The following is a 13,260-nucleotide window of genomic DNA, read 5'->3' as shown; positions in this document are numbered from 1 at the left end:
TGATTAGGTGACTGCGTGTGTCCGAGGACATCTGTCTGAGGCCAGGATGGAGCGAGTCAGGCCTGTGCTTCTGAGCAATGGCAGCCGGAGGCCCTCTGAGCCCCTCCTGTGCGGCAGGGCCAAGGGCACGTCTCCGTCACACAGGGGGCCTGGGCCCCCAGAATAGGCAGCCTGGGGCCACCGTGCCCTGCGAGGTTGGGTAGACTTTTAACTGTGCATGGACAAAGGGACTCCATTGATAAACGGGTAGAAGTAGCCTCTGTTCTGCCTGTTTCTCAAGGCATTATGGCAAAATGAGCTAATACGAGTGGACATGGTATTTCGCAAAACCGAGAAAACATCCAACAAGAGGCAAGAGCTAAAGCTAGGATTCAGGGCAAGGACCACATGTGCCTTGCCTGCCCCTGCCCTTCCCATGTGCTCCTAGTGCCTAGCCCATGCCTGGTATATGGTATGTGCTCAATAAATATATGCACAGATGAAAGAATGAGGAAAAAATGTATAATTTTGGACCAGTGATGACTATTGACTCTAGTGGCCCCAAATTTAACATGTATCAGAATTACTGAAAAGGCCTTTTAAAATGCAGTTGGTGGGCACCCTTTTCCCCAGATTCTTATTCAGTGGGTCTGAGTGGGGCCCAAGAATGTGCATTTCTAATGAATTCCTAGGTGATGCTATTGCTAGTGGTCTGGGGACCACCCATCTTTGAGAACCCCTGCTTTAAACTAAGGATCAACAGTTGGTAGGCAGTAATCTGAATCTGGCCTGTGGATGTGCTCTGGTTGGAAGGAAGGAAGGAAAGGAGGACAGACATGAACTTCTTCCGTTGGAGAGAGTATTCGCAATTTTGTCACAATGGCCACCACTCCCAGTTGATGCCACTTGGGAGATTCTGATCATTTGTTTATCTGCCTGGCCTCTATGGCATTTGAATGTACAATCTATGACCTAAACTTTTCTTAAACCTGTTTTCTCCTGGTCCATTTTGCAACCTGGAATGTTCCTTGGAGCTCTACCTGCTGTCATCCTGGAGTTCTTCCTTCCACTCAGAAACCAATCAACCAACCAGTCAGTCAAGCATGAGTCCCACGTCCAGGTTAAAGAGCACACGGGAAGATGTGGGGTTGCTTCGCGGGCAGCACTGCTGGGAGGTGGGCGGTGGGTGTGGAACGCCTGCTGGGCTTAATTTTCAGGCATCTTTTTTTTTGCGGTACGCGGGCCTCTCCCTGTTGTGGCCTCTCCCGTTGTGGAGCACAGGCTCCTGACGCGCAGGCTCAGCGGCCATGGCTCACGGGCCCAGCCGCTCCGCGGCACGTGGGATCTTCCCGGACCGGGGCACGAACCCGCGTCCCCTGCGTCGGCAGGCAGACGCTTATCCACTGCGCCACCGGGGAAGCCCTCAGGCATCTCTGAGTTAGGGCGGGGGTGAACTGCTGCCAGCCAGTGACTGGACCACGAAATGCCCGTAGCCCAAGGTGCTTAGTCCAGGCCCTGGGCACCCCCCACTCCAGCTGCTTTAGCCTCAGGGTGCCGCTCTCCAGGCCTATAGGAGCTCCTAATCTAGCTGCTCCAAGTCTGGTAACAAGCCTTGACCCTACGGGGCCCAAGGGAACCACTCAGAGTCTGAGAGATGGAGGGATAATCGGATTTCAGTGTTAGAGGCCGCGGGCAGCAGTGAACCAAACCAGGAAAACATACACTAACCCGAGCCCAGGGGCACCTCAGAGACCACTTAGGGTGCGGACTGGGCACCTGCTGGGTGTGTCCACCGCCTGTGGTCAGAGGCTGAGGGAGGTGTCTGTCTCCCACGTGAGTAGAGGGTTTTGCCCTCACGAGCCTCTGCCGTGGAGGGCTCACCCTTTTCCTCTCCGGTCTTAAAAGGCTCCTCTGTGGGGAGGGTCTCTCTGGTCCTGAGAGCAGGTCAGGCCTCTCTGCGCTATGTCCACAGCTGCTCGTCTACCCCCTGCTCTGATCCTCCCACACCGGGGTCGCTGCCTGCTGGTCCACTTCCCCACTGTACGGCAGTGACTGTGTTGACCGCGGGCACTGCTGTATCTCCCAGCACAGTATCTGGCATACAGCAGGCACTCAACATGTGTCTTAAAAGTTTGGGCTTCCCTGGTGGCGCAGTGGTTGACAGTCCGCCTGCTGATGCAGGGGACGCGGGTTCGTGCCCTGGTCCGGGAAGATCCCACGTGCCGTGGAGCGGCTGGGCCCGTGGGCCATGGCCGCTGGGCCTGCGCGTCCGGAGCCTGTGCTCCGCAGCGGGAGAGGACACAGTGGTGAGAGGCCTGCGTACCGCAAAAAAAAAAAGTTAATGAGTTAAACTTCTGTGTATTTTTCCACACTTAAAAAAAAAAAAAAAATTGACCCCTGGTCCCATCCCAGACTAATTAAATCAGAATCTCCAGGGCTGAGCCTAGGCATCAGTATTTTAATAGAAAAAAAAAAAAAGACATGCAGCTAAATGTTAATTTCAATTATGGGAGACTTTTGTGTGTTTGTGATTTTTATAACTAAGGAAAACCAAAAAAAATCTAAATGTGAAAAATGCACAAGAAAATAAGTTAGTGAGTTAGTTTGCTAGTTAGTGAGTTGAGGTTAAGTGCAGGCCAGTCTGAGCAGAAACCAGTTCTAAGCCTCTTCTGGTTTTGACCCTCTCTGGGTACATGTCTGCGTTTGGCATCAGCTACCCCACTTCTCAAGAAGGGAACCCATTTGCCAAGGAGTGAACGGCGTTGAGGGTTGGCTTAGAGGGCCCAGAGGAGCCAGGGTTTGGGAGTCGGAAGAAGGGCCTGGACCTCAGAAGCACAGGTGTGCACATCAGCCTCCAAGGGTCAAGGGTCTCCCACCTGGGGACGAGCGGAGATTGTATTCCATCCTCGTTATCTTTGTGCTAAATGACAGTTACTCTGGGCTTCATCCATGGAGAGTTTCTGAACTTGTCGAAGTCACACTTCCCTAGTGTCTCAAGTTTAACTCAGACTGTTAGCAGACAGACAGCACTGAATTCACCACGGGCCATCGGAACAGAACTGCTGTAAAAGTGTGAGCCGAACTGCTTTCCATCAGCAGATAAATATTGCACATTGGTTCTTGGGACCTTTGTTCTCCCACCAGGGTGGGTCTGTCAATCTCGTTTCTTCCTGTGATTATAATGAAGGGCATTTTCAAAAGGCTTTGACAGCCTGTCAAGTTCTCACTGAAACTAATTTGAACTCTCTTCTGCTTCTATGTCGTGTAATTACTGTGCTGGATATTTTCCATTTTCCCCTCCAGATACACTTTCCACCCTGCTCTGTGGCCCATCGTTGGCTGGTCTCAATGGATTGCATTAACTAGGCCCCCTCGTCCTCTGGCTCCCCACTGGGTTCAGCCAATGGGAGACCCTAGCTGGAGACCAGAGGGCGGGAGAAGAGAGAGGGGCTGGGGTAGTTATCCCCCTCGTCCCCTCTCTGCTGGGCAGTGGTGTGGCCATGGCAGCTTTCCCCTACTGAAGGTCGCAGGCTGGTGGTGACTCTCTCCTGTAGCCACAGCCCTCCTGATAACTGCCCCCTCCCCTTGTCACTCCAGGCCTAGGGGTGGTCAATTGCCGGTCCCAGAGTGCCTAATCATTCCTCGTTGCTTTCACTATCCACATTTTGGCCCTTCATTCAGCTCTCATCACTCGCCCCTTGTGCACGTGCCACCATCTCTTTCCTGCCCAGACCCTGGCTGACACGATTACTTTCATGGTTCTTTTTAGAATGTGCTCATAGCCCATTCTCTCAGCTGGTAGGATGCAGCGAGGCCGAGGTTACAGGTATGACCCCTGTGGGGGCCAGTTGGCTTTGTTCCGCGATGGATTCTGGCTTGGTCCGGGTACCCTTAGCTTTCTCCCTTGAGTCTAAAGAGGTCAGGCATCTCTGGGGCTGTAATATGACGGTTCTCATTCACCAAGAATCTTCTCTGCTCAGGCACTGTCTTAGGTGATGTACTGGGGTCCTTTCCTACATCCAATCCTTCGGGGTAGGACTTATCATCTCCCACTTCCTACAGATGAGAGAACTGAGATATCCAGAGTTGGTGTAGTTTCCTCAAGGTCACAGGGCCACTCTGGGGAAGGGAATAGGATTTAGGTTCACATCTTAGTCAAAGTTGGTGTGCTTTTTGGCGGGGTGGGCTGCCTCGGGCTGCACGCACGCACACATTTTTGTGCAACTGGAAAAAGTTGCTGTTAGAGAGCCAGTTCTACAAGTGCCCCTGGTGAGCCAGCAGTGTGGTGGCGGCAGCAGCTTCGCAGAGGGAGAACGAGGTGAAAATGCTTGGGACCAACAGGGGTCTTTACTAGACAAGGCTTTCCCCTGGGCTGCATGGAGGTGGTGATGCCTGCAGAATATGCTGGTGGGATTCGGGTAACCCGGCCTTGCCTGGTCTTGTCCTTCCCGGCAAGTCCCGCAGGCTCCACTCCCTGCAATAATCTATTCTTTGAAATGACCTCAGAGAAGCTGTCTGCATCTAGCTGGCACCCTGACCTCAGGCACTCAGAGGGCCTGGTTCCTTTCAGTTGTTTGACTGCAGCATCCCCAGGGTCCAAGAATGTGAGTCGCTTCTGTTTCTCATCTCAGATCTCAGTGCCTGGGGGTTACGACTGAGTGCTTTGAGACCCTCAGGCCTCAAAATGTAGGGACTCAAAATACTGAATTGTTTTCTCAGGAAACTACTTTTTTCTTCCTTTCTCTCCGCCTCCCTCCCCTCAACTTCCTGACGCCCAATCTTCCAGGCTGGGATGGCGTTCTGTCCATTATATCACACTTACTGGTTGTGCTGCTCAAATCTCCCTTCTTTCTTCCTTCTCTCCTTCCCTTCTTTCTCTCTCTCTCTCTCCTTCCCTCCCTTTCCTTCCTTCCTTTATCCTTTCTTCCTTTCTTGTCTAGCAACCTTAGGATTTTAAAAAGGTAACTACAGGATTGCCCACACTCACGGGCACCATTTTGACTCAGCTGTACTTTTTGCAAAAAAAGGTCTGGATACAGACAGGCTAATGATCTGAAAGCCAAAGCGACTCCTCTGAAGAGTGACATTTTAGTTGCTAACAATGATTTTATAGTTTTTAAATTATGTGCTTTACAGTCGTGATTATTAATCATGTTTTTCCTAATTGTGTGAGGAGGGAGGTCAGTCTTGAATTTTAATGGGAATGATGGGCTCTCTTCTTTTGATAAAATATCTACTGACTGCTTATGTGGTTCAAGGCATCTTCCAGATCAGCACCACCACCCAGTAGAAATACAGTCTGAGCCACCAATGCAAGCCATGTATGTAACCTGAAAACTTCTAGGAGCCACATTAAAGTAGTAAAAAGAAACTGGTAAAATTAATTTCAGTAATATATTTTATTTAACCCAGTATATTTAAAATGTTATCATTTCAACATATAATTAATATAAAATTATTTATGTGATATTTTACTCTTTTTTTTTTATGCTGAGCCTTTGAAATTTGGTGTATAACACAGCACATCTCAGCGGGAAGTAACCACTTGTTCGTGAGCTACCTGTGGCTTGTGGCTTCTATCTCGGGCAGTACAGCTCTAAATAGAAGATTGTTTGCCTGAGAATTGGGCAGTGAACTATTATCCTGGGCATAAGTCACCTTCCCACCTAAGGTTAACTCTTTCACGGTATTAGAACTTCAATCCAAATGCCCCAGGAGAATTAATTCACGAGGTGTTAAAAAGCACCTTTTTAACCAGTAGGGGAATTCCCTGGTGGTCCAGTGGTGAGGACTCGGTGCTTTCACTGCTAAGGACCTGAGTTCAGTCCCTGGTCGGGGAACTAAGATCTCACAAGCCGAGCAGCACAGCCAAAAAAAAAAAAAGCACACAGTAGGTGCTTCCTAAACCTTGAGCAAAGCAGTCCCTTGTTACCCCCGAGTTACTTGATATATAAATTGGAGACTATTTCCTCCAAGACCCTAATTTTTTTCTCTTGTTATTAAATTATTTCAGCAAATTTGGGCATGAAGCTTGCCAGACTATTCCTATTTCCGTGTGTCCAGTCAGCTACTGTAGCTTCCTACTTTGTCCCTGACAGCAGTGGGACCCCAGCAACCAAGCAACCAAGTCTTCCAACCCTCCAGTGGTCCAGTTTAGCAACAGACCTTCTCAGAGAAGCGAGCTAAATTAGGAGCCTCCCAGACTCACCCCCTGCACAGGGCTTCTACGCTCCTTGTATCAGGGAACGTTTCTTCCTACCTTGTGCCTCTACCCGACTCTAGCCTGTGGACCCAGAGCCGGTGTGAGCAGCTCTTACCCGGGACTGCTGGTGCTTCTGGTAGAACTCGGCCACGTTAAAATCATCCAGGTCGACCAGCAGGCTTTGTTTACACATCTCACAGGTCTCCACAGCGCCAAGATCTGCTCCTTAAATGAAAGAATTTTGTTACACGTAACCCTTTTGGTGTGGACATTTTGCGAGTGAATTTGTGTGTGTGTGTGAGGAATGCTGCGTTTCAGGGGCCTTCTTTTTTTTTTTTTTTTTTTTTTTTTGGCCTTCTTTTTTAAAGTCAGTCAGTTTTCTTTTTCTTCAGGCTCAAGGTAGAAAATGACCTTGAACCTGAGATCCAAAAACTTTCCTTTGTCATCATTTTCATTATGATGCAAGCTTCCTGTGAGTGAAATTCCCAGGAATTTCACCTGTTTTAAATAACAGGTCTTGCTTTCTGTTTAAATATAAACATATTGGTTCATAAAATTAGAATTACTACATGGAGGCTGAGAGTCGGTAACACGAGTGTTTGCCAGAAGAGTGAATATTATGTCTATGTTACTGTTGTTTTTCCGGGCAGATCTAACACTGGTCCAAGCAAATAAATTAGTAAGGACCGAATTGGTGGCAGAAGCTATCCTCGATCTGTGGCTTAAAAATCTGTCTTTACTCCTGCCCAGGTGACTTGCCACCTGAGAAGAGTGAGGGACCCTGGGGCCATGTGTGGGCACTGGTATGGCAGTATCTGGGGCCAATGCTTGAGCCTGTCAGCCTCATTTGGGAAAAGAAACAGGAGAAGGCTTCCTTTGTTGCTGGTTTGTTGGTTTTTTTTTTAACGTGAATTCTAGATCAGCGCTTTTTCCTCCGCTTATCCTGTTCCCCAGTGCAAAAGTGGAAGATGCAGATCTGTGGCTGTTATGTCTAAGCAAGCGTGTTGCCATATGCCCTTTCCCCCTGGCGTAGGTGCTGCATTTTGGCTAATGATGTACTAGTGTTTATTTTATGCATTAGAAAACAGAGGACTGGGAATTCCTTGGCGGCCCAGTGGTTAGGACTCTGCACTTCCACTGCAGGGGGCCCCGGGTTCAATCCCTGGTTGGGAACTAAGATTCCACAAACCAAGAGGTGCAGCCAAAAAAAAAACAGAGGACTAATCAGTTACTTGAATTTATTTGGTAAAGATAGGGTTTTATACCCCAGTTCTATTTTTCCCCACTGGGGATACAAAGAAGTAGTAAATAATAGAGAATTTCAAAAGACAAGGATGAACAGCGATCCCTTATCTGCATTTTGTTGACTTGATTTTTTTTTTTAAAGCATCATTCTATAACACTTAAGGCTACGGAAGGTCCCATGTGTCCTCCAGTCTAATCCTGCCAGATCACACCCAGGCTAGCATTAGCATTTACAAGCATTTAGCAGTACTTTCATCACGCATCTCATGAGGAATCTTTTCTGTGCTAGATGTTTAATTAGCCCAGATTTCTCGTAAGATAAAGCATCGCACAGCACAGTCATTAGCGGCTGAGATCCACTTGTTCTTTGCTCTCGGAAGGGCTGGGTACCCTGCTCACTGTGTGGAGATGCATTTAAGTAGCTCGGGCAGTGGGCGCTCCTACATTTCTCCTGCAGACGTGGAGAAAGGGCCTCAGGGAGGAGACCGTTAACGGGATCATCCTGTGTGTTCGTTGCCTGATTAAATGGTGTGCTGTGCTTGCTGAGGGGGCGTGGTGACACGCCACGGGGACAGGGTCAAGTTCTAGGTCTCCTGGGCTGTCTGGCACAATGATAACCAAGGAGGAGAACATGGAGGAGAAGCGAAACAGCATCTGGCTCTGGGGTAAAAAGTTTTCAGAAAGGGGAGTCTAAAAGCCTTAGGTCTTTTTGAAGCGAAGTGTTCTTTCCATTGGCGTCCTATTTTTTTTTTTTTTTTTTTTTTTTTTTTTTTTGCGGTACGCGGGCCTCTCACTGCTGTGGCCTCTCCCGTTGCGGAGCACAGGCTCCGGATGCGCAGGCTCAGCGGCCATGGCTCACGGGCCCAGCCGCTCCGCGGCATGTGGGATCTTCCCGGACCGGGGCACGAATCCGTGTCCCCTGCATCGGCAGGCGGACTCTCAACCACTGCGCCCCCAGGGAAGCCCTGGCGTCCTATTTTTGTTGTTGTTGTTATTCAAGTTGCTCTTGTTCCTAAATGTTTTGAAGAAATCTGTTCTCTGCCAGGGAAACTACAGCCGACCTACTGACATGGCTGTATTTAGGTTATAACCTCCCTCGGGAGCTGAGAACGGGGTTTCACACCCAGTTACAAGATCTGTTAAAGACAGAGCTGACAAAATGAGCACAATGGGACTCTCTTTATCTAATATGGCGGCAGAAAAATTAGATCACTGCTCTTTTCGTTGCCGCAAAAGGGCAGCTGGGCTCAGCTCCTAGGTGCTACCCCAACCCCTCTCCCCAAGTAAAAGGAAGCAGAACTGGTCTGTCTACCAGCTGCCGTGGCCGCTGTGTGTTTACTGAGACCCAGCCATAGCCCCAATTCTAGTTTCCTTCCTCCTGGGAGGCAATCTTAGCATCTCTGCTCAGGCCTCGAGCAGGGGTAAAATTCGACAGCACGTTCCAGGATTCTTCCCTCAGCCTTCAAAACAAAACAAAACAAAACTCATTTCCCTCCCATAATTTGAAGGCAGCTTAGTCCTGCCCCTGTCCTTCGGGGGCTGTGAGCAAGGGCCCCGTTCCCCCCGAGCGACTGCCGCCGTGAGCTGTCGTCAAGGCTGCGAGTCCCACAGGGCGGCGCCTCGTGTTAAGTATTCGGCACGTGTGTCGTTCCGCCTTTCCCACCTACCTGATGTTATTTTCACTTTCAGCCATGTTTTCAGGCACTCCGGATGGACAGACCGCAGGCTTCCCACGCAGCCGCACGGCTCCACGAGGGGATTGGCGGGGGAACCCCCGGCTATCTGACAGATGCGACACAAGTCTCCCTCATCCTCAGAGTCCTCCTCCAGGAGACTAAGTGGAAAACAAGCCCTCGTCACCAGGAGTCTACACGTTTGCAGTTTCCGCAAATACCAGTTCCCAGAGCGTAGGGTGGGGTGGGGAGGAAAAGGGAGCCAGCCCCCCCGCCCCCATGCCTTCCTGGGGGCTAACCCACTGCTCCCTCTGACCCTGCTGAAGATTCTTCCCGGCATGATGGTTACTGATAACAGGGTCAGGGATTCTTTCTCTTTTCTTTTCTTTTTAGGCCGCAGCAGGCAGGTGGTAGAGGTATTTAAAAATTTTTTTTAATTTCCTTTTTTTTAGGCCGCACCCCGCAGCATGTGGGATCTTAATTCCCTCAGCAGGGATCGAAGCCCGCCCCCGCTGTAGTGGAAGCGCAGAGTCTAAACCGCTGGACCATCAGGGAAGTCCCTAGCGCCACGATTCTCAAGTCAGGCCCCTTTGCAGTTACTGATCCGTGTGAGCTAAGCAGGGGCAGCAGCGCTCCTATCGCACATCCAAAGGTTGGGCAAGAGCTCCGGAGGGAACCTGAGCCAGCGGCTGGGAGCGCTTCTCCCCGCACCCGCCAGGGCCTGCCTTTGAGGTCTGCTTCTAAAACTTGTGAGCTTGATGACTTTGGACAAGGTGCTTGAGCTTTCCAGGTCTCTGTTTCCTCATGGGTAAAGCCATGATGATCCGACTACTGCTACCCACTTATAGGGGCGTGGGGCGGCCTGGAGGGGGTGGTGAGGGCGAACCTGTTGTGCAGACAACAAAGTGCATCTGGAGTCTGGTCAAGTATTGGCATGTGGAGACCACTCGGTAGATGTTGGTTGGGATGACTGATGAACCAGTGAACCTGGACGTGAACTCACCAGTAACTCAACCCTTGCCAATAAACTGTGCCAACATTCCAGAATATAAGCTGCTGGACTGTGTTGAAGATGGAATTAATGAAGATGTAAGCAGACATGTTTGTGTCTCATAAATGGTGAGTCAATAGCTGGTTGATGTTTCTGCAGGGAGGCTTCTGAGGAATCTGAGGCTAATCTTTTGTTCTTTAGAATCTTCATGGGCCTAGGGACTGCCTGGTCAAGGAAAGCAAAACTGGCTAGAGACTAAAATCAAAGGAGAGGAAGAAATGGACATTCCTGTGGATATAGGAGTGTATGCTCCGTGTCTTAAAAGAGTTTTCTCCCCAAGAAAGGGACGTTCAATGAAAAGGAACAGAATTATACTATCTCATGGTGGGCACAAATAAAAGAAGAGATATGCCATGTTTACCAAAGAAAGACTCGATGTCTCCAAGATGTCAGTTCTCCCCCAAATAATCTATAGATTCAATGCAATTCCGACGCACATCCCCAAAAGCTGATTTTTAAATGTATATAGTCAAGGACTCTTAAGGAACAAAGTGGGGAGGGAGGCTTTTGCACTTATAAACTTATAAATCTTCAGTCATTGAGATGGTGTGCCTTAGGGCAAAACAACCAAAAAAACAGAACAGACAGAACAGAGAGCCCTGAGACAGACTTATATATTTATAGTTATGTTATGTGACAGATGTGGCTCTGCAGGGGAAAGATCCTGGGACACGTTGGTATTCACAATGCATACCTCACACCACAAATTAAATATCACACTGAAGTCCAAAATTCATTTCCCATGAAGTCCTAAATGTGCACAGGAAAACTGTAGAGATTTTGGAAGAAAATAGGAAGAATGTCATAATGACCCCAGGTTAGCAAAGGATTTCTTAAGACAACAGGGTACAAATCACAATCTGTAAAGAAGATGGATACAGTTGGCTACATTAAAATTAAGAATTTATTTTCATTAAAAAACATCAAGAAAGAGGAGAGACAAACTACAAATTGAGAAAAGATATTTCCAACACACAAGTGTCAAAGAATCAGATTAATAACCAGACTATATAAAGGATTTAAAATATATATATATTCTAAAAGAAAAATGAGCAGAAGACATAGATAAGCATTTTATAGAAGAAGAAATAGAAATGGTCATTTAACATTTAAAAGAGCCAACAGGGACTTCCCTTGTGGTCCAGTGGTTAAGACTTCCTGCTCCCAATGCAGGGGCCACAGGTTCAATCCCTGATCAGGGAACTAAGATGCCGCATGCCACACAACGTGGCCAAAAAAAATTTAAAAAGAGCCAACAGAACACCTAACCTTACTAACAGTCATGAAAATGTAAATTAAAGCCACGGTATCATTTTACTCCCGTGCGACTGGTGACAATTTGTAAAGCCAATCAGTACAAGTGCTGACAAGGATGGACAACAGTATACATCACTGTTAAGACAGTACATTGGCATTACTTGTATGGTGGAAGCTGTGCTACCCACCAGTCCAGCAAGTCCGCTCCTGCATAAATATCCTAGAGAACTGTTCCCATGTGCACCAGGAGACGTTTACAAGAATGTTCATGTAGCACTGTGTACAGAAAACAGTAAAGGACCCAAATGTCCATCGACAGGAGAATGGCGAAATTGTCTGTAGTGGTGAAAGCAAATGCATTAAAGCCCCAGAATACCAACCAGGATGCACCTGGCTAACGATGTAGGGGAAGAAGCAAGTCACGGGAGAACAGATATTCCATTTCTAGGGAGTTCAAAAATAATAGGAACATTTCTACAGAATTCAAAAATATATACAATGTGTTGTTTAGGAATACATATGCTCATATGGTGAAGCCATGAAGCAAAAAAACTTCCAACAAGAAACTAAAAAGCAAAGGAATGATGATTGCAATGCAAGAATGATTTCCAGAGGGTTTAGGGGGTTGGGAGGGAGGAGATGAAGGAGGGAGATGAGGAGATAGAGTGAGTGAGGGGCTCCCAAGCTCCAGTGATGTTCCGTTTGCTGGAAGGTGGGCACAGGGATGCCCAAGTTTTGTTCTGCTTCTAATTCTCTAGAGTGTGCGTATGTTATATGCTTATCTGTATGTATCAAGCTAACTAATCAAGTGAACTTTTTTTTTTTCTTTTCTTTATTTTGCAGTACACGGGCCTCTCACTGTTGTGGCCTCTCCCGTTGCGGAGCACAGGCTCTGGACGCGCAGGCTCAGCGGCCATGGCTCACGGGCCCAGCCGCTCTGTGGCATGTGGGATCTTCCCGGACCGGGGCACGAACCCGTGTCCCCTGCATCAGCAGGCAGACTCTCAACCACTGTGCCACCAGGGAAGCCCTCAAGCGAACATTTTAAAGAGTGTAAGTGGCATTGAGAAATGGGCTTGAAATCTTAAAATAAGGCATATTATAAAATATGAACCAATGTTTACTAAAAATTGCATTTATATGCAAAGATAAAAGACTGGAAAGAGTTTTTCACAGTGCTTTTCTCTGGATTATAGGGTTATTGGTGATTTTTCTTTTAAGTTTATATTTTTAATATTTCCTAAAATGAATAATTTTGAAATAATAAGAAAAGCATAAGGTTTATTGTATACAGAAAAAAGAGAGTGTCTGATAAACGAAGTACACAAATAGTAGCTGTTTAATGCATTACTACACCTAGAAGTGGGTGCATTTTTAAAAGAAGTCATTTTTAGCCCGAAGGCATTGCTATGGGATGGTGGCGGTCCAGACCCCTGCCAAGTGGGTTTGAAGAGTATTTTTGGGTAGGTGAGGATGGATAGGTGCTGAGACCTTTTGGCCCTTAACCCTGGGTCTGTCTTTTGGTAGTTTGTTTGATATGGAAAAAAAAAAAAAAAAAGGTGCTGCTAACAAGGAAATTACTTCATTCCTGCAGTCGAATGATAGACAGGAGTGTGTGAGCATTCTAAGTCGTATCTTTTCCTCCTTTTTGCATTCAGATTCATTGCCATGGAATTTTCCCACTTACAGATGAATATCAATGGGATAATTAATGACCCAGTGAGCCATGCTAACACAAAAAAGAGGGCTCGCATTCAAAGAATCACTTTCCAGATCAGTAAGCCAATATCAGGGCATGGCAACACCTATCATAAATTAAATGGTCAAATCCCGACATGGTGTTTAACGACAGC

The 13,260-nt window shown here is 47.7% G+C and overlaps 1 protein-coding gene across 1 annotated transcript in view; it reads right to left on the bottom strand.

Annotated features, from left to right (window-relative positions):
• The window catches only part of MARCHF10 (membrane associated ring-CH-type finger 10), an 82,100-nt gene that overhangs the window by 12,508 nt on the left and 56,332 nt on the right, over nt 1–13,260 (bottom strand). Inside the window, exons 6-7 of the mRNA XM_059998494.1 lie at nt 9,094–9,260; nt 6,297–6,406 (exon numbers count right to left, since the gene is read on the bottom strand). Coding sequence (XP_059854477.1) covers nt 6,297–6,406; nt 9,094–9,260 — 277 coding nt within the window. The remainder of the gene's footprint in view (nt 1–6,296; nt 6,407–9,093; nt 9,261–13,260) is intronic.

The sequence above is a fragment of the Delphinus delphis genome, chromosome 19, assembly GCF_949987515.2.
Source record: "Delphinus delphis chromosome 19, mDelDel1.2, whole genome shotgun sequence".
In the NCBI taxonomy this organism is placed as follows: domain Eukaryota; kingdom Metazoa; phylum Chordata; class Mammalia; order Artiodactyla; family Delphinidae; genus Delphinus; species Delphinus delphis.
This window is presented reverse-complemented; position numbering and strand designations above follow the sequence as displayed.